A 27881-nucleotide genomic window follows, 5' to 3' on the forward strand; every position below is an offset into this window, starting at 1 on the left:
TAGTCATTGATTAAGTATCAGACATATATGTAAAAATTATAAAGACACTGGAAGATGTTTTATTTCTCTAAAGAAGATTTAATTTTGTTCTGACAGGCAGATATTGTATAGACAGAGATCCTTTTGAGGCTTATTTTTAAGCTTTGTTAGGGCTGGTCTACTTCTGGTTTCTCTTAGGGTTGAGCCAATATAATGTCTAAACTGAGAGTGGGATATTTACCAGGTTACCTTCACCTTGTTTTTTCCTGAATTCTAATCTCTTTCTCCATAACATCAAATGACTAAAGAAATTTCTTCTTAGCTTTTTAGCACGCCAGCTATTGCTATTGCACTTTGAGTCTAGGTATCTCTCCAACACACATACTACTTGGAATTTGCAAACATATGAAGGGTTTATTTTATACATGACTTTGAACTCACATTTCAGTGGTTCTCTCCTCTCAAGGATCTTGGTCCTTCAATCCCAACTGCCTTGGCATCCCTACACTTTAACCTCTGTCTCTTCATTCCAGTGAAACTGCTACAAGTAGGCCTTAGATTTCTGCTTGGCTTCTCTTTCCTGTTAATAAAATTGGGGCTTTCCCTGAGGGAAAATGTTGCAGGAAATACAGGGTTCACATCCGCATGAGACTCTACTCTCTGGGATCTTAGCTTTTTGAGTCTTGACAGCTTCAATTGTTCTTGAGTACCTTCAGCTCCTTTTTTAATCCAATATTTATAGTTGTTCTCAGGCGAATCTTAATTCTAATTAAAGCTATACCAGAATAAAATGTCCAAAATGAAATGTTTATAAATATTTCAAGTCAGTGATTATTTTAAGTGTTTCAGACATTGTTCTCACCACAGTGAACAAAAGAGATAAAATCCCTGACCTCAGTGACCTTACATTCACTTAAGGTGACAGACAGTGAATAAATATATAAATATACAGAATACTGTAAGATATTGAAAATTGCTATAAAATTTTTTATAAGGAAGGTTAAGAGATAGAGCATAGAATCTGATTGGACAATCATGGGAGGCCTACATGAAGTGAAATATTTTTATAGAGATGTGAAAATAAAGTGAAGGGATAGCCATTGGGTAATATGGCACTGGGCTAAGTGGAGGGCAAGTATGGAAGCCTTGAAACAGGAACTTTTTTAGTATACTAAAGAAACAGAAAATTCACAGTAAGTAGAACTGATTAGTAGTGGAGAATAGCCAGAGATAGGGAAGAAACAGAAAAATGGTCAGGGAACGGTTCACATAAAGCCTATGATATGAAGTCAAGAACTTTGAATTTTATTTCAAATGTGATAGAACATTATTATTGGGTTTTGAGCAAAGGAGTTAAATGTATTATTTGTTTTAAATGGATGAATTTGTTTGTAATACAGAGATTATAGTTTAGGGGAGCTAAGAATTAAAGCTAAATACCAATTAAGAAGGTATTATTACTTTGCCTTCCTTTGACTTTTTTTTACTCCTTTTTTTATGGCCATCACTTTATTTTAAAATCATCTTACAACTTCAGATGACATAATCAAATTACAAAAGTGTCCCTATATTTTTTGTTCTTTCTTTCTCTTACTTTCTTCTATACAACTGTAAGACATATCTAACCAGGACTTTCCTTTTATCACTTATTTAGGTCATAACAATAGTTGCCTTTGGTATAGTCTATACTTTTCTTTAAGATTTATCACAAGAGAGTTGTAGTGATATACATGTATTCAAACTTATATTTTCCTTCCCAGCCAACAAATACTGAATGTTTACAGTATGGTAGGTACCGTGCTTGGTGCTAGGGTAAGTACATAGACAGATATAACATGGCCCCAAGTTTAGGAGATGTCAGAAATATATTTGAATATTTTCAGCTATAAAAGAAGTAAATATAAAATTGTCTTAATAAATTAGCCTCAAACAAAAAGCCTGGATCAATCTGCCGTGAAGTCTTTATATTGGTTTGTTGCCTCTCTGAAATGTGTTTCCATTTTACAAATGGTTAACCAAGGGGACACTGATAACAAAGATCACTTTGTTTTAGTTTTTATTAAGCGTAGTTTACCTTAATTTTTTAAGTACCAAGAACTGTGAGGGATCTGAGGTTGTATCCTGCATGCAGTCTAACAAGTTAGGCTGCCACACTTTCATGGATGCTGGCAGAAGAAATGAGACATTTATTACTTGTCACCTCAGGCAGCAGAAGCCTCATGTTTTTATCTATTCCCTTTGCCCCCAGGTTACATAGGCAGGAATTCCCCCTTAGGAATCCGAAAGCTTAGGAAACCCTATATTTTATAAAAGGCTGCTAGCAAACCTGTTCATCCTATGCTCCAGAGGAAGTAGTTATTTTCTTATACGAGACAGCAAACAAATTTTGCCTTCTGCTCCAGAGGGAATCACTCAAAGACTATATCTTCCAAGTCTATTAGCTATAGTAACATCCTTGGAAAGATAGTCCAGAACAAAAGATGTCATAAGTCATGAAGAAATGTTAGAGACCTATGGAAAATTATCTCCCAACAATATGTACCCTTCATGTGTACATGGCAAATTTTCCCACAAGTACCCACTCCAGTGGCTACTCTGAATAATCTGACGGGCTAGGACAAAATCCATTAGGTTATCCTCATGATACATTTAATGAAGGATACTATCAATACCCCAGGCATTTCCTCTTTAAGTTTCTATATTGACCTTCCCACTAGACTTGAGGCTTTAATCCAGGTACAGCTGCAAGTATTAGCTATTACAGACTCTTTTTGGGCCCGCAAGGAGGAAGTCGAAGGCAGTTCTGCCATCTAAAACAACCCTGGCCAGTGAAGTGAAGCTGACTTGAATGCTTTCCAGGGCCATAATGGTGTTTCCTTAAATGTTTGAAGGTGATCTATGACCAGGACACCTTCCAGGTGGCATTTGTCAGCCCCATAGGATGACTGAGAATGGGAGTGGGGAAAACATCCAGGCTGCACCCTGAGGATGTGTCAATCTCGCTGGCCTGAGACATCCTGTTAGGGAAAGGAAATACGTTTCATGCCCAGGAATGATCAGGAGAGAATCCAGAGTTGTCAAAATAGAACTGTATTATCCTCCATGTATTTTTTCATAATCATTACCTAGGAAGTAGCTGCAAGGGTATGATCCCTTTCTGGGGACAGCCACATTAACTGACCAAATTGCCTTATTTAGGTATGTGGACAGAAGGAAGTGAGAGTGGTGAAGTCAGACTATCAGCTCATTGTTGAGTACCTTTTGTGATGAAAGGCACATAACTGTCGGGCTCCAATGGTCCAGAAAACTGAAAAATTATACAGACGAATTTCAAGGGCCACAGTTATATGGCCAAACTTAGCTGATAGATAACCTGAAGATGTATCAAAAGTTGAGGATGAGGAGAGGGCTTAGACAGTGAGATTTGAGATTCATAATGGGCCAAATTTCCAAACTGTAAGGATTCTGAGGTGCTACATAAGTTATCAAGAAGTATTAGAAAGAATTCTTTTGAAAATGGCATGAGGCAACTTGGATAGAAGAGGAGGAAAGTGTTGGGGCTCAGAGTTGAGGATGGTGAAGAATAAAAACGAGACCAAGACATGGCTTTTAGAATTTCTAGGACCTGTTCAACTCTAACTAACTTTTGGCTTACAGCAAATCTGATTCTAGTTTCATATGTCAAATGAAAGGATTATATTAGTTGGTATGAAAAATTTTGTACATACATGTGCAAATAAACATGAATGTTATTCCCGGCTCTTCTGATAGCCTTATTTCCTAGTCTCTCAAAGTTGGATTATAGAATAATAATTTCTTCTCTGATAAAAAGTCAAATATATGTATATCTGTTCAAATGTTCAATTGTGAGTACACAGTTACAAATTTATCTAAGTTCAAGTTTATTTTTAATGTGTAAGTAAATTTGATAATAGTCTTCTAATAAACAGAAAGCTTTCCAAATTCTCAGTTGTAAGTTAACAGGTTTTCTTAAGCAATAATTGAAATTTGTATAAATGTCCAGTAGTAAGCATGATATATTAATATTCATTTTTTTAAACAGTAGTATATTTATAATCTTGGCCAATTCCTCCTGACATTTGAGATTTTTTTCCTCAACATACTAGGTACTGCCAAATATAGTTGATATTAATAAGCTTGAACTCATATAAATCAGTAGTCTTGGTAACCTTTTTGGTTGAGATTATGTAATTACTGAAAGTAGCTTTAGCATTTTATATTAAACCTTCTATTTATGTCTCTAGAAATTTCTAAGAGACAGTGGTTCTGGAATCAACTAACACAACATTGTAAAGCAACCATACTCCAAAAAAAAATTAATTACAAAAAAAAAGAATTGTTCTGGAATCTAACAAAAGTTTGTGACCTTATATTAAAAACCAAGAAAAAGTATTTTCAAAGTTTTCTGCACTTTTAGATATCAATTTAAAGAACTAATTTTTTCCCTCAAACTTCATGTAGCTTTTCCAAGGAAGAAACCTCCATCATCATCTCTATGATACAGCAAAGAAATCACTGTGCTTTGTGGGACCTTGTCCTGCTGCAGAAAGAAAACAGCTGGAGTCCCAGAGAGTATAAAAAGAGGTGGTTTGGCAGGTGTTTAAGAAAAAAAAGTTGTTTGTTTATATAAAAACTAGTGCATAAGTCAGACTCCTTGCCTGGCATTACTTGTCCTTTTCCACAGTCACTCCTCAGATAGCATATTACTTTTAAAATTTCTCTTCCAATTTTTTCATTGTGGGAAAGTACACATAACATAAAATTTACCATCTTAACCATTTCTAAGTGTGCATTCAGTGGTATTAAGTATATTCATAAAGCTGTGCTACCGTCACCACCATGCATATCCAGAACTCTTATCTTACAAAACTGAAACTATATACTTGTTAAACAATAACTCCTCATTCTCCCTTAATATACTAATGTTATAAACACCTTAATTTGCATTTACACCAGCTTAACTTCAGTGGCATCCATGAATTATTCTCCTTTATAGCTACATCTCCACCCCTTTCAGTTGTTGATGTAACAAAATTGCATCTTTATACATTGTGTGCTCCAAACATAGACTAATAATTTCTCTAAACAGACTAGTATTTTAAATCATATGGAAAAGAAAATGTGGAGTTACAAACCAAACTTTCAATAATACTAGCTTTTAAACTAAGAATTGTTTGTTTTTAAATGTATTAGTATCTTAAAAAGTGAAGTTAACAAACTGTTGTTACAATAATATTAGCTTTTATAATTTCCCATGTAGTTACTGAGATCTTTATTTCTTCATATGCCTTTTAACTGCTGCCTAGTATCCTGTCACATCAACCTGCAGAACTCTCTTTAGCATTTTTTTCAGGCCAGATCCAATGGTAATGAATTCTCTCAGCTTTTGTTTATCTGGGAGTGTCTTCATTTCTTCCTCAAATCAAAGGACAGTTTTGCCAGATATAGGATTCTTGATTGGCAGTTTTGTTTTTTTTTTCTTTCAGCACTTTGAATATATCAGCCCATTGCCTTCTGGATGTCAAGGATGCTGATGAGAAATCTGCTGATAATCTTGAGGATTCCTTGTACATGACAAGTTGCTTCTTACTTGGTCCTTTCAAGATTCTCTCTTTGTCTTTGTCTTTTGAAAGTTTGATTATAATGTGTCTTGGTGTGGGGCTCTTCGAGTTCATCTTACTTCAAGATCATTGAGCTTCTTGGATGTTTATATTCAGGTCTGTTATTGAATTGGGGAAACTTTTAGTCATTATTTCGTCAAATATTCTCTCTGCCCGTTTTTTTCTTTCTGCTCCTCTGACTCCCATGATGCATATGTTGGTCCATTTGATGGTGTCTCACAGGTCCTTTAGGTTCTGTTCATTTTTATTCAATCTTTTTTCTTTCTGTTCTTTAGATTTGATAATTCCATTGCTGTATCTTCAAGTTCACTCATTCCTTTATCTGCCTACTCAGAGGCAGATCCCTCTAGTGAATCCTACCAGCGAATTTTAGTGAATTTTTCTTTTCAGTTATTGTACTTTTCAACTTCAAAATTTCTTCTTGGTTTCTTTTCAGGTTTTCTGTCTCTTTATTGATATTTCCACTTTGTTCATAGATCATTTTCTCCCTTCTTTTAGTTCTTTGAACATGTTTAAGACAGTTATTTTAAAGTCTTTGTCTAGTAAATCTGCCATGAGGTCTTTTTTAGGCATAGTTTTGGTTGATTTTTTTTTCCTTTGAGTGGGATGTAAATTTTCCTGCTTCTTTGTATGCCTTGTGATTTTTATTTAAAGTTAGACATTGAATCTAATAATGTGGTAACAGTGGAAATAAGATTATCTCTCTTCCCCAGTGTTTGCCAGGTTTTTTGCTTTTGTTTTTATTGTTTTTGTTTTTGTTTTGATTGTTGTAGGCTGCGTCTGTGACAAGGATCAGCCTGAGTTGTAAACTCAAGGTCTCCTCATTTCTTTTCTAAGCCTGTGCCTTCCCCTGGGCATGTGTGCTGACTTTCCCCCATATATGCAGATGCTTTTGAATATCCTAGTCTTTTTTAAAATGAATATTCTAGTCCTTAGTGTTTGTTTCCCAAAAAAAGAAAAAGAGAAAAATGAAGAGGGGAGGAGTTGGGGGAAGAACACCTGCCCTTTAAATCCTCTGGAAATCACTTAGTAGGTGGGGTAAATAGTCTTACAACAATAAGGGAGGTGCCACTCACCTCTTTATACCTCTGAGGTCAGAAGCAACACTCAACAGTCAGAGTACAGATCTCCAATCTTTGGAAGACAGTGTCCTCATTGTCCACCCTGGCTCCTGCAAACTGTGTGCAAGGTACTTCTAAAACACATGAATAGCTGCCTGCCTTGAGGCTGGGGAATGGAGGATAGATAGCTGCAACTGTGCTAAGGGCTGACATTTACCAAAATTAACCACAATTTACTATCCAAGTCTTCCCCAGGACATCACAAGCCTTCAGTAGACTCTAGAGTTCCAAAATGGTTACACTAGACAGATTCTGCCAGTTTAGTTGTTGTCTAGGTTGGGAGACAGGTTCCTGGTGCTCCCTACCCCACCATCTTCCCAGAATCCTCTGGCACATTGCCTTTCGTAATATTGTCTCCACATCTTCTTTTCATTTTAGCAATTTACAGAGTAAGAATACTAATTTAATGATAGCTGATATGCCTTGGGCCTTGATCTTTCTTGGCATAAATATGAATTTTCCTTTATTTGTCATACAAAAGAAAGAATTTAGAAATCTGAGCCCTCCATACTGTTTGCAATTTTGCATTAAATAGCTCTTCTTAAACCAGATATATATTCTTAAATCAGATATAACTGGTATATAACTGTGATATATACGTTAACGATCTCTGCCTAGAAGGAACTGGACAATGTACTGGTGCACAACTGTATCCTTTTTACATAGATATTCAAATAACGTGAATCTGATTAGGTTTCCTAAGACTAAATGCTGTAAGTAATGGTCTGTCATTGCGCTGCTGACCTGTAGTCAAGATGTCTTAGGCTTGCCTTTCCAATGGTTTTTCAAGAGATAGTCAAGAAGCACTGAAGCTGTATAAATGGAAAATTGCATTTAGGTCTTCTCAGATTATAGTCATTCCAGTTTTTAAAACATAAATATGTTTGATCATTTTAGAAACTTCTAAAAAACAAGTTCATTGGTATTATGATCATCCTTTTTTCTTAAAGATTCAAAAACAATTATAGAACCACAGAATATTATTTAAACCATATTAGATAATCCAAGTGAATAAAATTTAGATAATTATACCCTAAATTATACAACACGAACATAACTAATATATTTCCATTGTAGAATGATAAATTTGGAAATTACATAAGTGGAATAAAGATGTTGTAAGATGAAGAGTGAAGTGACTTAAGATCATTTCAAAATTTAAATTTATATTTTTATCATTCAAACTCTTGAACTAGAGAATATAATATCAGGAACCATGTTCTGTATATTGCCACAAAATTCTTTTTTCCATCTATTCAGAAAATTCGTGAAATGTTGAACTAAAGTTAAGTAAAAGCTGTCTTACAGATGGTATTTACAGAAAATTGATACTAATATGTTAAAATACTATAAATTTTTAATGGTGAGGTTTGATGGAAAATATTATATTTTGCATAATAAAGAGCTAAAGGATTATTTCCCTCAGTTACATCTAGAGTTGGCTCAGAGTCATAGTTCTCAAACAGTTAAATACACTGAACAATCTGCACGTCTCATTTTTTAGAGCATGTGAGTACTCAAGGCTTTACTTTATTCCACTTCGGGATGAAAACTCTTATCCCATTTTTTAGAATGTTTGCATTAAACAGATACATAACATCTCACAAGAGTGAGCAAGTAGCAGATTTTCCTCTAAATAAAAATGCTGAAATACTTTCTTAACATGTGTAGTATATAAGACAATTTAAAAGAATCTTTGTAAAAGTTATGCAAACTAAATTATGTACATTAATGTTATTATTTGTGCAGGCTGCCTTAGAGAAGGAATGGCTTGCTTTAGATTCCGCCCGCTTCCCTTCACAAACACTGCTTCTTCCAAACCAGCTGCACTGGCCAAAGGTAACATGTCATGGAAACCTCTTAGTGCTCGATCTTTGCTCATTTCTTAAGGTTATGCTCTGCTGCAGTGATTAATAATACAATTTATTGACTTGAAAAACACAATTACTTTTAGAAGCCTCTGACTTCCTCCTCATCCCCAGATGTAATTTTTCATGTAGCTTTTCTTTCATTTGCTCCTGATTTTTTTCTTTATTTTGGATTTCTTTCAACACTTTATTTCACAGTAGCAAAAAAAAAAAAAAAAAAAAAAAAAGATATGCTTCAGCTGCATAAAATCACTAGTTGACAGCACTTTAAAAATACAAAAATATGCATTAAAAGGGCAACAGCTGAAGATTCTCAGTCAGAGGTCAATGGACTGCAATATCTGTTATTTATTTGATAATCTTTGAAGTTTTTGTTTTCTAAATTTTTTTCATGATCTTTGCAATTAATCATTCTGTATATGCAAACTATACCAAAAGCATATCTCTCATGACTACAACAAAGGACATTTGTATGTATATTCCATAAATTTCATTTGATTATAATTTTTAATTTTTATATGAGTTTTTCTTAGGCTACTCAGTAATATGCATGTAAAGTAATACAATATACATGCTAGATTTTTTTCAATTTATTTTATACTTATGTACATTTTTTTCTGATAAGTTCTCTGGAACCTTAAAATCTGATGATACTTCACTTAATTTACCAAGTCATCCAGCTCAAGCATGGATGTATAATGAGAAAGAAAATTTGTTTTCATCGGAACACACACACTTTAATAGCAGGTAAGCTAAATTGCTCTTTTAGAGGATCAACCTCTAATGAATGACAAGAATATTATACTGTTTACAAAAGTAGTAAGATGATGAAAAGAGGTATGAATTTGTTAAAAATATAATGATTTTATGGAGTTTTCAGTGTAAGTAAAATGTGTGATGTAAGTTTATTAAAGCAAATACAAAACTTAAGTGTCAGTGAAATAATGTTAACTGTTGTAAACAAATGAACTTTGAAATACTGCTATATAGGTAGAGATAAGGGTTAGAATAAAAATTCCAATCCTGTGTTTCTTTCAACGAAAGGATTGAAATATGCTTCAAGTAATTGAAATGTAAACATTTTAAATTAATGGCAGACTTTTATTACTTTTCAAGATAAAGTTTTTCTGTAACTTAAATGTATTTTATTTCCGAGTTTGAGACAACATAAACAGCTTGTAGTTTTAAAAAGTGCTGATACACTTGTGTTGATTCAGTTAAGTGTGGTTTTTTCCTATTGCTAGATCAGAAAATAGAACTTTATCCAGGACACCTGAATCAAAGACCAGCAGAAAGAGTTTGCTAAAATCTGAAAAAGAAGAAAAAATTTCAGAAGAATGGTATGTGGTCGGTCTGTTTTACACTAAACTATTAAGAAATTGAGAAATGTTTAAATATCCAAAGCAGATATTTTTCAAGATTTCAAGAATACCTTTATTAGTTTTTAAGAAACCATACCTCTGTTAAATTACAGATTCTTAAATGGGAATTCAAATTTGTTTTGGTATGATATAATTCAGATATGTGTGTTTATATGTAAGTGCATATATAAATATAGTCTGGGGATTTTTTACCTTTATTAAATTTAATCTTTTAATAGGGGCTTTAAGGATATTTCTACTGCTCAGCAAATGCTGAAGAGAGCACAGAAAATGAAATCAAAGAAATTAAGGAAAAAATTAGGTGGGTAATCAATGATCTTTGCATAACTATGTATCTGACATTGAAGATAAAATCTTTTAAACTATTTTTTAGCAAATTGTATTTAATGAGAATATAAATGAAATGCACAGATATGAGAATGTCCAAGGTAATAATTCCATAAAAAAAGAACAAGAAAGCTTAGAGAAAATTATGATATTACATTTAATGATTTACTATACTCTTAAATGCTATTTTCACTTTTCCCCTGTTTCTTAGCTACTTGGCTATTGATTTTTCTATCTATTGTGCACTGAGAATTATGCTGTAATTGGTTTCGAAGCTGGTTCGTCTCAGCAAATGTTGATTCTAAAGAGCGTCTGCTTCGTGTGATTATTCCTTTGTGTGTTTTTAAATTGCTTGATTATTCAGTAAACTATTTCTATAAATTCATCAGTTCCATGAATATCAGCTATGAAGACTTCACAACTTGACACTTTGGAAAAGGAGCACAGTGTATATCTTTTGTGATTATGCTGAACTTGTGAAATGTTCAAAGGCATCTTTTCTTCTATTCCATTTGCCAGGCTATTCAAATCATTTGTCTTTCTTTGGACACCTCTAATCATTTTATTAAAATTACTTAATATGTGGAGTGGTTTATAGATGTCAGAGCAAGAAATTGGTTGTTATGAATTTATAACCATAATTAAAACAATTTAAAATTATTTGTATATTTCATATAACTTTGCATTTACTTAAAACTTTATATTTACTCATGGACTCATAGGCTCAATATAAGCAACATGACTTTTTTTTTAATCTGTTTTGAGTTTTTCTCACTCATCAGTTTCTTTTATAAAGATCTTAATGTCAGTGAAATGTTTCCATAAAAGTAACATTACTCCTGAGAAGAGCAAGGAATCTATATTTATCCTATAGTTCTAGCTTATATCAGCATACAAAAAAGCACTCAGATTAATTTTTATCTTTATTAATTTTTTTAATCAGTTCAATTATAGAATTCTAAGAAATATGTATATTTAATTTTTAAAAGCAGATATGAAAATAACCAAGATACTGTTGGTTTCTAAGTAATAACTGTTATTTGTTGGCACAGCACTTACTAGCCATTGATAAATTACTGATGACTCAGTTTTATATTCCTAAATGTTCAACTTTCCTTTTTTGGCATTATATTAGTGATATCTTAATTTTCCCTTTTATCTTTTTGAGATAACTATAATGTTTTTTGTTGTGTACTAAACGTTTGTCAATTTTAAAATATTGAAATTTTAAGCATTTTTAGAGAAAATGTAAATATGTGCTCTGTTTGTCAACTTGCTTTATGCCTCCTGTACTCTTGTAAACTCCTACTAAGTTCATCAGGGCTCTGTGGTGGTTTCCCAGGGAAATACAACCCCAAACCCTTAATGATGATGAGACTCTCAGTTCCAGGGAAGTGGAATTCAGTAAATCGAGGTAGTTTGATAATGTTATATTGCTTTGATATATTTTTCTACTCATTTTCAACAGTATCAAAAACAATGTTTAAATCAATGTTTTGAGAAAAATAAAAGTTACTGAAACTCCTGGAGCAAGTTCAAATACCAGAAGTGGCTTGAGAACTGATTCAGCCAACGTTCAACAAATAATTATTATTTATTTAGTTCAAGATCTAATTTCTTAGATACTTACAGTGTTTGCAATGTCTGTGATAGTGAAGGTAAGGAAAATTTTATCTTGTTGGAATCTGTCTCTGGAAATATATAGATGTTTCTTGCTAATTCTTGTAACTGAGGGGTTTTTTTTAGGTTGAGTACATTTTTAATTGATCAGCATAGTAAATAATATTTTTTAGAAAAATTTTAATAAGGAATGTATGCTCATACATAAAAAATCATTGCTTTAATGGCCAAAAATTAGACATAATTATTATGAAGCAAAAATTAAACCTCTTTTTATCTGTCACAAGGGGGCATGGTAGGGTAACAAATGAAAAAGGACATCCAAGTTAACACCCACATCTTAAATTTAACATTTTGACAGTGGTCATTAAGCATGACCTGTTAGGTAAACATCCAAAATGGCAACTGTACAATTTTTATGGGGATATTTACTCTAACTACATGATTGTAAACCAAATTGCATTCTTATTACTGTGTGAGGTTTTGTGTCTTTACATTAAGCTTTTGTTTTGCTTCTGTTTTATCAAAATAGTATTAGATTGATGAAATAAAAGCAAGTTTTTAAAAATTTGAATTCTGAAGTGTAAAACTTAATGATGACCTTTAAATCCTCCTCACTCTTTTTCTCTGCTCCCCCCCTCACAACATATACACAGAATAGAAATAGTCAAGGTAAGATTAAAGATGAAAAAGAAAATCAGTGGGATCCTCTACAATTATGATACTTTCATCTTTAGTAGGTTGATGATGTAGAGTTTATGTCATTTTGTATATGTGAGCAAATCATTTAAGACTCAGTAACTCCGTCTGTCTTCTTACAGAATAAAGAATTTTCTAGTATTAATGCAATCAGTTTGTGCTATGCTGTTAACTTATTTGAATCTGCCTAAAATAATGGCCATAATTTTAAACTTTTATTACTCACTAATAAATTTAAATGATTTTTATATACTTAAATTCTGTTAAATACTTTAAAAATTTACAAGTAATTTTCAAATATGCATATATATGTATATATCTTACATGCACAACTTGCCAAGTTGAAAATTTCAAGCCACCAGAGGGCAACATTTTTCGTAAAACTGTTGGAGACTAACCAGCTCTGTGTGGGTAGGGAGGGTGTCAAGTGGGGCAGTCAGAGAATAGAAAATTAAATGGGATCCCTAAAATCTAACAAAGCACTAATCCTCGTGGAGGTGGGTCATAAATGCACGAAGTGTGGAAGATTTAATTCAAATTTCATGCCATGAAAAACCTTAGAGCAACTTGCTCAGTAGCGAGCTCTTAATAATATTTCCTGTTTGTGTCTTGTACATATAGTTATTTAGCCAAGGGATATGAGTCAACAATATTTGATTTAAGATGAGAGTGAAAATAGGGCAGAAAGTAGGGGGTTAGTTATTTGAAGAAAGTTGCAGATAGAGGAAGAATACCACTGAGGTTGCTGATTAATGAAGAAGCAAGGGGCTGAGAAAGCAAGCAGTGTGGGCAGCCATCAGAGGACACTCAGTATTGATGACTTCCATTAGGATAAATGAGGTCATCTGCTTTAAACAGAAGAGAGAGGAGGGCGAGAGGGAGGGGGAGGAGGAATTAATTAGAAGCCACAGGATGGAATCTAAAATTGTGAGGAGTTACCATGATTTACTTAGTTTGGTTTTGGCTTCTAATTGTTGTTATTCCTAGTAAGTCATTGCTATTTCCCTCATGATGGACATAAGTGTGAGCCAGTAATGACTGGTCTTGTGTTTGTGGGTTTTTGTTTGTCTTTTTGTTTTTACTGTTGCATCATGCATGGAAGTAATTTCAGAATCTGGTGATCTGGGTTGGTATTTAGCAGGGAAGTTTAGAGTTTAGTACTGCAGTGAAGAGCATCATGTGTAAGGTGAGAGTTGCTGGGTTGTTGAAAACCCGAGGGTCAATATCCTAAAGATAGTGAGCATAATTGGTAGCAAGACTGAGATGAGCCAGATGGAGAAAGAGAGTGAGTGAGTGCTTTTGATGTGGAGCACTCCTGAGAGAGGACAGGTTTTGAGTATAGGGATTTTGGTGGAGAGCAAATGGTAAGAAGTTTAAGGGCTAAGAATATAAGGATGAAGACATAACGTGGCTTTCCAACATTTATAATATTTATGCATATCAAATTTCAAATTTCATAGTTAGAAGAAAGAAAGATCAGGATGAAGCAGACAAGGTTAATTTTGTTATAAACGTAGAGCCACCACTAGGGATTAGAATCATCCTGCAGCTGTTAGTAACACCTAGCACTGTTTCAAGTACGTGTTAAGCATTCAATAAATATTTGCTGAATTTATTTCAATGAAGAAAAAAGCTTGAGACTGTGTTAGCAACACTTAGTTATAGCCAAGAATTAAGCCAGGTAGAAAATAATTAAAGCTAACTTCTTAATGTGAATTAAACAGTTCATGGGCTATAGCAAAGAGACTGGGTTGCAAAATGATAAGGTAATTAAGAAATATTAAGGAAGGATCAAAAGGGAACAGCTTAGACAAAACTGTGACAAAATGAAGTTTATTGCTGATTTATTTTGTTTACCTTAGTGATTCCCAAAAGGAACTTAAAAGAATTTTGATCAAATGTTACTTTGTTGTGCTCTGAACAAAACAATAAGAAAACTTACTTGAATACTAAGATCCTGGAGGACCCAGTCTCCACTTGTTCCCCACCAAATTCCCTGAACCTAATACCATGGTAGATGTTCAATAAATAACTGTTAACCAAATCAGCAGTAGGTTAGCTAAAAGTCACTAAAGACATTTGACTCTGTGTATGCGTATGAACTGTGTGTATTTTATAGTCATTTAAATATATGTTTATATTTGAGAAGGCAAATTTAAATTAGTAAATAATACTCCTTATAAAAATGAACTATAGCTAGTCATTCAATCTTAGCATAAAACTTATTTGACAACACTGCTCTACGTGGCACATGCAGAAAATGGATAATAACCAGATTTTCACGTATGTCGTTAATGAGAATAAGATAAACCAGTGAGCTAAGATTAGGGTTATAGAAACTGTGAAGAGATTGCACAGGGGATGGAATAATTTTAAGGATATTATAATGCCTAAATAAAATTGTTACTTAAATGAGGTAATGGATAGAAAGTGTTGAGTACAGAGCCACATACATAATGGAAAGTCAGCTTACTTATGGGTTTCTTTAACTATACGATAAAGATGTATTTAAAACCTATTTTCCAGATACTGAGCAAGTCATACTGGGAGATAAAAAATTTAAAAAACAACAACATTGACCTGCCATTGATGATTGCTGAGGAGTAGATTTAAATGACTTTGTAATGCTCTTTACAATATCCTTGTATCCTGGCTTTCTTACTTGATTGTGTATTTTTTGAGGGTAACAGTAGTATCATTCATGGTGGTCTTTTTGGGTACTATCAGAATCAAGTGATTTTTTTCCCATCTAGAATTACTATATTTTTTGCTTCTTATCATTATTCCTTATTATTGTTCCTTAGCAATTTGAATTAATATGTTTTTAATCAGTTTAAGGTGATGCAATCAGAATGTTTTGAAATACAAAGATTGAAAATGTAGCACTCTTTATGTGCTCTTGATGAATAAAATGATTTTATTGAGTAAATTGAGCTAGACAACTCTTCTAAATATTTTATATGTGTTAAATTATTTAATCATGATAATAGTGTGAGGAAAGTGCTGTCATTATCCATGTTTTACATATTAAGGAATCAAGTCATAGAGAGATTGTTATTTGCCCAAAGGAGTGCCAAAGAACTTATACAAGATCCATTGCTTTTATTTCATGTACTATACTGAATAAAATGAAGTCAGTTATGGATCCATCTATCTATTTCCTATATGTCCCACCTTATTCAAATAGCAATGATTTAAGATCTTTTCCAAGGATATAGTAAGTTGGAAATATTATTGTTGTTTATGTTTTAATTATATGCTTACTAGCTGCCCTTTATTGAGCACCTACACTTATGTCTTGCTGCTTTACACACATTATCTCATTAATTCTCACAGTAATATTTCAAAGTCAGCATTATTGGACAAAAACGGAGGCAGAGGGTGAGACCAATTTGTCCAGAATCATACAACTAGTAAAAGTTGGAGTTTGGATCTAAGCCAGATCTGTCGAATTGTAATATTTTTGCTCAGGAAATACATAGCTCAATTAAAAAGGCAAGAAAGTCAGGAGAATGTGTAGAAAGATCAGCAGGTTATAATAAGGTATCGTAGAGTATGTAAACCCATGATAATCTGCCTTCCCTGACTGACTAATGCTCTTTTTAACATGTCATTCTTTTTTTTTTGTAAATGACTTAAGTGATATATAATACTTATTCAATTAAATATATAGACAGAGTTTTTTTATTATTCTTATTGATAGTTCATATTGAATTCATATAGAAGCACCCAACTCTTATAATACCTTAGGTCACTTATAATTATGAGATGTATCCAAATATTGACCAATATCTTTCCTAATCTGAAATATATAATCTCTCTGAAACACGTAAATCATGCTTAGCAAGGGTAAATTATTACTGGAAGACTAATGGAAATCTTCAATATGCACATGCTTGAGAAATAACTCTGCAGATACTCTTCTGCAATTCACGTTCTAAAAAACGTGCTACTTTAGCATTTAATTAAAATATGTAATTTGGGTTTTATGATATTTTGAATCTTATTTTTTCATTTAGCATATTCACTTCTATTGCACTAGATAGTAATCGAAGATTCTTAAGGTCTCTTTTTGTAAAATGATGTAAGATATTAATAAAATGTATGCTGCCCTGAATTGTGGTTTTATGTTAACCTACTTCATTTATTTTTTTATTGAGGTATCATTGACATACAATGTTGTACAATGTCAGTAGGTATATAAACCTACTTTAAATGCAGAACTTTCCACTCCTTATTCTACTCCCTGTTACTTATTTCACTATTTTCTTTTCTTACAGTTCTTCAACAAGCAAAAACCTTTTGTCTTAATTCAACCACACTAAATCCCTAATTTCACATTCCATAGAACCATTTATTATCAATAAAAAATTATAGCGCCCTACATTTACAATTATTCTATTTATTTTGTAAAATTAATAAATTCAGAATTCTCTTGTCTATAAAAAATACTTAGAATTTATACATCTTCATTATGTAAAATATCATACATCAAGGCAAACAAAAAATCATTCATTTATCTTTAAAACTATTGAAAATTATATTTTATCTGTTTCTTATCTCATTATTTGTCTTGTTTCCATCTCCTATATCTTAGCTCCTTAGAGTTTAGAGGATTAAAAAAGTAGGGTATATGGTTTTTCCTGTAACAATAGATTTTATCTACATGTATTTATGAAGAGTTTACCTTATTCCAGCAGAAATGTCAGGAATTTAACAAAGGAGCTAAAATAATAAACAGTAAAACAACTCTGTAAGTAAAAAGATGATGCCATAACTGGAAAATGTAAATGTAAATTTTTTCTAATTATTAGTATTTCTGCCCTGTATATAAAGTATTGGCTATATGCTTAATCAGATAACCAAGAATATATAAATGTTGCTTACCTTTTCATATTATAAAGCTTTTTAAAATAACATCATAATCAATTTCACAGAATTTTATAGAATGGCTATTATTTTTAATATTATTACAAAAAAATGTATAGCGATTTCAGAGAAGGAAAAAACAAGAGTTGAGCTTTTGTCTTATTTTTCTCATTTTGTCTAGATCCCACTGTGCGCCTAGCATTATTCAAAAACAATGAAAATAAAGTATCTGATACAAAGTCACCAAAGAAAGCACAGCCACAAAGAGATGGCTACTTTGAAGGTATGATTTAATCACAGATATATAGAAAAGTAAAAAAGATGGAAAATTGTATTTAAAGCAAATTTTAGAAGTCCTCATTAGCCCTAAAGTACATATATAAAAAATTATGTATAAAATATAATTAAGTAAAAGTCAAAATATGGCTCTTGGAGCTAAAATACTAATTTGGTGTCTTGATTCATTAGCATAGTAGTTTAGTATTTGTATAAATGCTTATATAAATTTAAATTCTTTGTATTTTTATATGAAAGTCTTATAATGCTGTATCATCAGTGTTGCTAATTATATTTAAATTTTACACTGACAGATAATGTCACCCTATATCAATGGAAGTGAGTACATGTTGAAATGACATTCTAATATATTTACTGCCAGTATATAAAAATTGCATTAAACATTATGAATTAAACTCTGGAATTTTAAATATTTTACTACATTTGAAGCTTGTCCAACTCACTTCTTGGGTAAAGGATCTGCATATCTAAGTGGCAGATTGTATTCCTTATTTCAGCATTCAGAACAATTATGGACTTATATTATTAATCAGAAATATTTAAATGTAATAGAGCAGCAAATATGACTTAAAACAAGTTTGCTATTGCTTTATCTTTAATATTAAAATGGTCATAATTTTGCCTATAGTTTTGGATTGTAATTTCTAATAGGAAAAAATGGAGTCAAATATTTCGAATGGAAGTGAACTATTCAGAAAATTTAATACTTTGTCTTCTGTACATTTTAAATAAATCTTAAAAGTTATGCATCATTATAGCATGACTGAAAATAGATACATTTTAATTTAAATTCCTATTCAGTAAGGTCTCAATTAAAGAAAAATTTGATAGTTACCAATTTTATATTTATTCAGAGATACCTACTAAGTATGTAGGGGTGGAAGACATTGGGTCTAGAAGTTTCTTTAAGTATATAGTAATAAAAATATGCCTAGAAAGATAGGTAAAGCAAGTCTGGCAAATTATTGAAATTGTTAGATCAATAGATGACGGTATAAGGAGGTTTGTTTTACCATCCAATTTTTTTTAATATTTAAAATTCTCCATAGTAAAACATTAAAAATGTGATGACCAATGAAGGTGTAAAAAATCAAAATTATTGCAAAAAATGTTTATGGATTAGTATTTTAATAGAATTAAAAAATACTTTCAGTGTAAAATAAGGCTTCAGTTTTAATCAGGGCTCATTTCTTTTAACAGTCTTAACTTCACCATTTCACTGTTTTTGAAAGGAAGAGTAGAAATTCTGCTAAAATCAATAACAACTCCACAGATATTACCTCTTAAGTAGTATAGCACTGTTACTTTAGAAAGGATATGCCTAGGAAGAAAGATAATTGGGGCATTTTTGCCCTTTAAATTAGCATGTACTTTAGAACCAGGAGGAAGAAATCTATCCCAACCTGTTCTGTTACATTTTCTTTTATCCTATGAAAGGTGAAGATATGTTACCATCAAGAATAGTATATATGTATACAGTATATCTATTGATTTGTATACTAAAATAAAATATGCCAGAAGAAGTTCAAATAATGATAGAAATAAAGTGGAACACTTCTGTATATGCTTTATGATACAATGTGCATTTTTGTTTTCTTTCCTCCATATGAAATGTGTTTAGTTTACTTTTTTCTTTTTAAACCTCAAGTACATTTGGCATGTCATTAATTTCACTGAATGGTCTTTATGTATGTACCATATATTCTAGTGACTAATAGTTATTTTAAGGCATTTTTTTTTTTGAAGGAATGGGCTTGGCAAAAATGATTGTGTGTAGAAGAACATCATTTTCCCTAATTAATATGTTTATTTCTGCCCCCTCTTTTAAGGGGAAAAGAGTAAGGCAAAGATTATTTGATTATTGCTGGCCACGTTGAACCCCATGTTATGTTTAACTGCTGCTCTGGCCTCATCCACCTCCTAGACTCATACTCTTTATTTTCTGACTGGCCACAGAGGCCAGTCAGCTTCCAAGTTAGCAACCTGACTAACCACAGCTTCCCAGTGGAGGGCGCATTTTTAAACCAGGTGTTTTGAGATACAATCTATATAGTATAAAATGTACCTGTCCTGAGTATGATTTGATAAATTTCAATGTATTTATAGTTATACAACCTAAATCTAATATAATTTTAATCTAATTAAAATCACCACAATCTAATTTTAAAACATTGGAAAAACTTTGCTTTCCCTTAAAAAATTCAAATAAAATTAACAATTGGGTATATTACCCCCAAAAGTGAGGGAGATCAGAATTAAATTTTACTGTAGGTTTAGATTGAATGACTCTCTGTGGAACAGTATCTCAATATATTTGTATGCCGGCACTGTAATAATTTTCTTGGTTTTGTTGGAATTAGATGATAGCATTATTTGAATATTTTTTCTATAATGCACATATATTTTATAATAACTTTGATTTTTAAAAAAACTAAATTTAAAAATACTTCACATTGCAATGTTGCCTATGTGGGATTTTCATGATTCCTCTTATAAATTGTACTAAAATGCTTTGATTTTTTTTTTTTTTTTTTGTCTTTATCTGGATATCACTAGCAGGACAGAGAGGATGGTAGATATACTCTATTGGTCTGGGATTTAAAATATGCTTAAATATGAGGAATATTTAATATGAAATATCAAAATATGCTTAAATATGGGGAATATTTAATATGAAATGTCAAATTATATTAAATGATGTAAGGTAAATTATACCCTTTTAACAGACCATGTTTTACAAAATATCTTTATATTTTGCTATATTCATGACTTGCTGGCAATTTTTGTCTAGCTGCCCTTAACCCTTAAGACCATTTAGACCCTTCACTCAGACCTAAGGCTGAAGAATCTTTGACCACACCTGTTCTCAGGGTAACCTCATACATGTGCCATGTGTCAGATATCAGTTAGTTTTTCCTATGATATGCAATTTAAGAGCCTGAGCACTTTACAGATTCAACACTGGTTTACTTGATTTATTTGCTTATTTATTTATATTTGTTTAATGTCCGGTACTTGTCTTGGTTTATTCTGTATCACCAATGATTTCTACTTAAGTTTCAATACCTGATCTCGCCTTAGAATGTAAAACATTTTAAAATTATTACCTTAAATATTTTCCACCAAGTTTCTTTTTTTGGTTTCAGATGTTCAATTTGGAGCCCTTACGTCACTCTTCTCTGGCTATCACTGCTATAAAAAGAAGCATAGCTTAATGGATGTTAAGTGTAGATTCTAGAGTTAGTCAAACACAGTTTGAATCTTGATTCCACCTTTTATTGGCTGTGTGGCCTTGGGGACATTATTTAACTTCCCTGTTTAGCATTATTTTTTCACCTGTACAATTGGATACTAATAGTACCTACTTGTTGGGGATTACATGAGATCCTACTTGTGAAATGCTTGAAGCACACAGTATAAATACATAGTAAGTGCTCAAAACTTGTAATCTTTGACAACAGTCATTTTCAAAGTATAGGTGTGGTGTTTTGTTGTTGTTGTTGTTGTTGTTTGTCTTGTTTGCAATTGGTAGTATTTACTGTATTTCTTGCTAGGTACTGTGCTAAGAGTTTTATTTAAACTCTCTGGTTCAGTCTTCTCAGAAACTCTTAAGAATGTCTTGTAACTGTCAATATTTTACAGAGAAAACTGGTTTTGAGAGTTTGATAAGTGACTTGCCCAAGGTCATACAGAGAGTAAGTGGCTGAAGGGAAATGGGGATAATTTCTTTATCAAAACAAAGCTAACAAAAGTAAAACAAAATGCAGACATTGAAGAGCAAAGGTTCTTGGGTAACCCTGAAATGTATACAAACTTATAATCAAAATATTTAAGAAAAAATAAAAAGACTAACTATTATATTAGGCAAAACTCTGGGAAACTAATATTTTTGTTTTTTATTCCTTTCTTATAGCTTGCATTAATATAAATTAAGAAACAGTTTAGTGCCAACATGGTGATAAATATCTGTTTTGTGACCTGTATTTAGATGCTATCTATTCTAATTTTATTATGATTACCTAACATTATTAAGTACCAAATCTTTTAAACTCTAGGAGTTACCATATTTTCAATCAACAATTTTAATTTTCAGATAGATGAGAACCTCTCCACCCAGCCCAAAAGTAAACACTATATTTTTGTTTTATTTATTCCTCTTTTTATTTATACATAAATTAAATGACTTCCCTGCCCTAATCTGCTGAAACTTAAATTTCCTACTCCTAAAGCCCAATGCCAAAGTTGGACTTCTGGTTTTGGCCAAGGAAGGAAGCTAGACAAGCCAGGAAAAAAATTGGATCTGGCCCATCAACCTTCACAGAGAGGTAGGTTCAGTCTTAACTCCTCTAATCCCTGGGACAATTTTACTTCACTTTAAAGTCAGATTTTCATAATTCCCAGTTTGGTGCTGTCGTCACTAACATGCTTCTATTTCTCTTCTTATAAAACTGAAGATTCACACATACCATATGTTTTTATATATCATAGATGTTCGAATATTCTTGTATTAAATTTTTGAGTATTGAAGTCATTAAAAGACTTTAATTTCTATAATTTTTACTTCAGAGCACTTCTAATCAAACCATGTTCTTTTGTGGTATTTTTTACTGTATGATTACAAGCACGTTCTTCTCACACTTTCTTTCTTTTAATGCCAGCTTAGAGCACAGAGTCACATTCTGTATATGGTTTTATAGTAGGTCTTGTATTTCCATAGTTATATAGAGTACTTGCTAATAGTGCCAACACAATTAGGTATTAAGAGCTGGTAAAATAAATGCCACAAGGTTAATGCGGGTAACCAAAGGCTACCTGAAGGTATTCTTTTAAGAAGAGACATGCTTATAATCAAAACTCCCTAAATACATTTTAGGCACTATCATACCATTTAGTAGTATAAAGGTTTGGAATCATTTCAACTTTCTACAGAAAAACAAAAAAGTCTGATTAGGGAATTCAGTCTAGTGAAGCATAAAACAAACTGCAGTTTTTAAAAAAGTATTTGTCTATGGATAATTGAGATTTGGGGAATGGCAATCCAGGGCCAGAGAGAAGCTGATTAAACTCTTCCTTATCCACATCAGTAGTAAATAGTTTGTATTTTCTAATTTCCACCCAAATTCAGTCATAATAATATGTATATATTCTATTCCAAAGTATATATTTGTATTTACATATATGTCTTGTGTATATATTATTTACATATATCATATACAAATATATAATATATATAATTGACATATAGACTATATATGTTTCATATATATATGATATGTACATGGATAAAAATGAAAAGGGATTTCAGAACTTTTAGAGTTCTTTGAAATAACCATGATATGTAGGCTGTGAGATATTATTAGTTTATTTTTTATTAAAAAATACAAGAGGGTTTCCACTTCTGGAAATAGAGGACTGTTTAATTAAAACCAACTTTCTTTCCGAGAACAACTTTAAAAGCTGGAAAATGTAGTTTTAAAAAAGCTAATTGACGTCATTGGAGAACTAACAAGTAAGTAAAGAATTATAAGCCAAGAAGGACATCCCAAGAGCTGAGACGCTGAGCAAAGCTTTTGATGATGTCACCAGTCTATGTGAACTGGAAATAGACTTTCTACTAACCTCTTGCCAGAAACAAACATAAACTATGTCCCAAAATAGATAACATCGTCTCAAGCTTCAAATTATTTCAACATTTTTTCCTGTATAATTTTTGGCACACAATAGAAAAAAAGGCATAGAAGGAGATGAGACATCACTGAACACCATGAGAAACAATAGACAACAGAAATTGAGCCAAGAAGATTTAAGATAATGAAGACTTTAAAAGAAACATACATAATAACTTTAGGGATATAGAAGAAGAAATTGAGAATTTCAGTATACATATTAAACCTATAAAAATATCTGAATGGAAAGTCTATAACTTAAAAGCACAACAACTAAAATAAAGAACTCAGTGCATGGGTTTAACCACAGATTAATCAAAACTGAAGAGAGAATTACTGGACAGGACAATAGCTATGAAAGAAATATTCAAATTGAAGCATGAAATGAAAGAGAATGAAAAATACAGAAAAGAGAAGACGTGAGATACAGAAAAAATGTCTAACACACGTGTAATTACAGTTCAAGAAGGAAAGGTAAGAGAGAATGGTGTAGAAATAATGTCTGAAGAGTTAATAGTTGAGAATTTACTAAGGTGAGGTAAAACCTCAAATTATGGATTCAGGAAATTCCATGAACTACAAAGGAAATATATACAAGGAAAACCACACTGTAGCACATCATAGTAAAAGCACTAAAAAACCAAAGACAAAGAGAAAAATTCTTTAAAGAGCCAGAGACAAAAGTTTATTATCTTCAAAGGAGCAATAATAATGAAGCTGGCTTCTTAATAGAAATTATGAAAGTCAGAAGACAATTGTTATATCATGCTGCTCCCCAAAGTCATAGGTTGAAGCCCTAAACCTCAATTTGACTATTTTCGGAGATAGGACTTTTAAGGAGCTAATTAAGTTTAAATGAGGTCAGATTAGTGGGACCCTAATCCAGTAGAACTGATATTTTTATTAGAAGAGGAAAAGACACATACATATTCACAGAGGAAAGGTCATGTATGGACACAGTAAGAAGGTGGCCATCTGCAAGCCAAGGTGAGAGGCCTCTGAAAAATTAAACTTGCCAGCACCTTCATCTCGGACTTCCAAACTCCAGAACTGTGAGAAAATATATTTCTGTTGTTTAAGCACTCAGCCCTTGGTATCTTGTCATGGCAGCTCAAGCTGACTATTACACAATGTAATGATGTCTTCAAAGTACTAAAAGAAAATAAGTTCCACCATGAAAGTCTATACCCAACAAAACTTTCTCTTCAAAAATGAAGGCAAGACACTCATGCCACCCAGCTGTCTACCTGCTGCTTCTCTGTACAGCCACAAGGAAGAAGGAGGATGACATCTGGATTCCCGAGCCAAAGCTTCACAGAGAAAATGGGGAAAGAGATTGGCTCTGGGAGAAGCCTATGGCACCCTTTATTTATCTGTGTTGTTCCTTGCTCCCTGAAAGTAACCTTTCTCTCCACCTTTCAGCTGCCTATTCACTTGCTACCTAGGACACTTCCTATATTTCTGTGATGGCTGATAATCCTATCAGGGTGTTGGAGAATTATTACAATATCTTAGAAAATTCATCATCAAGGACATTAGTTTTCTATCTAAAGAAGGCTACATGAGGTAATGAAATAACAATGGATTTGGACTGAGAAGACTTCAGTTTGAATCTTGCATAAATACTCATTATCAGTATGCTCCTTGTGTTTGTTTTTTCTCATCTGTAATTGGGAACACTAATCTTTACTTCACGTGATGTTTTGAAAATTAAGTGATAATCTAAGGTCTTCCAGGTAAAGACGATGGATCTGAAAACCCTCACTAAAACTTCAGGGGAGATATTTTAAAGACACGTACTAACAAACATGAGAATATAAGGAAGGGGCAACGGCATTATATTTTTTTTAGACTAGAAAATAAATATATGAGTAAATAGAAAACAAAAGCTTAAACTAGCAATGAAATGTGAGAACTATCTCAAACCAAAAGTTTCAGGAATTGATGGTATTAGGCCTTCTGGAAGTGGGGTGAAAAGGGTAATAAAATAAATAGGTCCAGGATACTCTTGAAAAATTCTTGAACTTAATTCTTTGTGTAGGATAAAACAGAGTCTCTGGATTCGGGAAAAACCTTAACACCTTGCTAAAACTAAGAAGAGTAAGTGTAGGTATTCATGTTAAATGCCACGGCCACAAGCCCTTCCCCTGCTTAGCTACCAGAAGGCTGATAATCACGTTTTTTAGCCTGCTCGAGTGGCCATAACAAAATACCATAGACTGGGTGGCTTAAAAAACAGAAGTTTATATCTCACAGTTCTGGAGGCTGGGGCGTTTAAGATCAAGACGTCAACTGATTCAGTTCCTGGGGTGAGCTTTCTTTCTGGCTTATTTCTTGTTATGTACACATGTGACCTTTCCTTAGCACATGTGGAGAGAGAGAGATATCTCTCTTCTTCGTCTTATGGAGCCACTAATTCCATCATTAGGTCCCCACTCTCATGACCTAATTAACCCTAATTACCTCCCAAAGACCCCCTCTTCAAACACCATCACATTGGGAGTTAAGATTTCAATATGGGAATTTTAGGGAAACACAGACATTTACTCCATAGCACCATGCCTTTGACTTTAAGGAAAGAGATTATAGGAGTCTTTCTGGAGATTCTTAACAGTCCAAGAGGAAACATCTAAATATTGACATCAAGTGTTTCCAATATAGGACTCAGGTAGGTCACCCTAAGATGATAGGCATCACTCACTTGTACAGTTTCTTATCAATTTTATAGACTCCCTCTCTAAATATAAGCACACAAATGATGATTCTTAAAACATCTGAAAGAAACTTTTAAGAAACAGAGAGAAAAAGTAACAAACATAGTCAACTTCAGGTGAAAAAAATCTTCAAAACTACCATGAATATTTTCATAGACATAAGAAAAGATTGCACCCATGAAATAAGAATAAGATGCTATAACAAGAAAGAGAGAGCTCAGAGAACTAAAAATATCTCATTGTAAATAAAAAAATGATATCAGAAATGAAAACTTGGCAGAAGATAAAGTTAGAAGATAGTGTTAAAGAAATTTCCCAGAAACTGAAGCAAAATACAAAGTGATAAGAAACATGAGAGAGAACATAAAGAAAAGAGGCTCAGTCCAGGAGGTCCAACCTTGATAACTAATAGAAGTTCCAGAAAGAGAGAACACAACAACAAATATATTGAAGGAAATTGTCAGAGAAATCATTCCAAAAAATTCCCGAAACTAAGGGAATTTCCAGTTTCCAGATCAAAAGATCCCATGTTAGGAAAATGAATGAATATAAAGCCTTTGTAGCACATCTTAGAAAATGTCATAAAACCAGGGACAAAGAAAAGAGTTTAGAAGTCCTCCAGAAAGACAAACAGATCACATGTAATGGATCAGTTATCTAAAAGGCACTGGACTTCCTAACATTAATCTTAGAACCTAGAAGATGATGGAACAGTATATTCAACATTCTTAGGAAAAGTTATTTTCAACCTAGAATTCTATAAACAGGCAAACTATTAATAAAATTTAAAAATATAAAAACATATCATCTTACTTTATCTCCCTTGCAACCTTGCTCAGGAAGCTACTGGAGGAACCACTCCACAAAAATGAAGAGTTAAACCATGGAAAAGAATATATGAGATCTAGCAAAAGAAACAGACAAAGGAATCTTTACAATGATGGTGAAGAGAGATCCCAGGATGACAGCTCACACAGGTTTTGAGAATAAATACTCTATGGTGACTGAAAACATCATGAGCAATCTCTCTGAGGGAAAAAAAAAAAAATTGTTTTTATTGTCTGATGTGCTCGAACATATTTGATAGGAGATATACTTCTCAGGAAGAGAGTGTTGGAGTGACCTATTGATATGGGTGTACAAGGCTAATGCATGAATATATAGTAGATATAGCCTTCTAACAAAGAATTTGGACACTAATGATAGTACATAGAAAACTAAATGTAAAAAATTAAATAACTAAATGTTAGGAACAAAAGTTATACAAGAAAGGAAATGTAATCTGTAACTGCTTTGCTTTTTTTTTTGTTTTTTCTGTTAGAAGCTGTGTGTTTTGAATTCAAATCAACACTTAAATTCATGAAACATGGTAGGCTTCACACAACACTAAATTTACTTAGCTTTAAGGAAGGACAAAGGAGAGGAGACTACAAAGCATGCTTAGTATAGTGAGGGCATTGTGACACCTAGGCATAGGACCTGGTGTCCTAGTCATTCTGCACTTAGGAAATATGTGGTCATCAGAGTCAAGTCGAGGCTATGAGTGTGTAGATAATCTCAATTAAAGGAAGCCGTCAGCTCTGGTGATCCCAGCAGCTTTTATAATTAATTAGTCATGTAGTCGTCTCCGGTATATGACCAGCTAGTAACCGAGTCCACTTGGGGATATATAACTAGCTTCCATTCTCTGGTTCAGT

General features: G+C 32.6%; 1 protein-coding gene across 1 annotated transcript in view; it reads left to right on the forward strand.

Moving 5' to 3' along the window:
* The window catches only part of LRRIQ1 (leucine rich repeats and IQ motif containing 1), a 182216-nt gene that overhangs the window by 106755 nt on the left and 47580 nt on the right, over positions 1–27881 (forward strand). Inside the window, exons 18-22 of the mRNA XM_068561401.1 lie at positions 8492–8581; positions 9236–9357; positions 9855–9950; positions 10211–10293; positions 17689–17790. Coding sequence (XP_068417502.1) covers positions 8492–8581; positions 9236–9357; positions 9855–9950; positions 10211–10293; positions 17689–17790 — 493 coding nt within the window. The remainder of the gene's footprint in view (positions 1–8491; positions 8582–9235; positions 9358–9854; positions 9951–10210; positions 10294–17688; positions 17791–27881) is intronic.

The sequence above is a fragment of the Eschrichtius robustus genome, chromosome 13 (assembly GCF_028021215.1).
Source record: "Eschrichtius robustus isolate mEscRob2 chromosome 13, mEscRob2.pri, whole genome shotgun sequence".
NCBI classification, from domain to species: Eukaryota; Metazoa; Chordata; class Mammalia; order Artiodactyla; family Eschrichtiidae; genus Eschrichtius; species Eschrichtius robustus.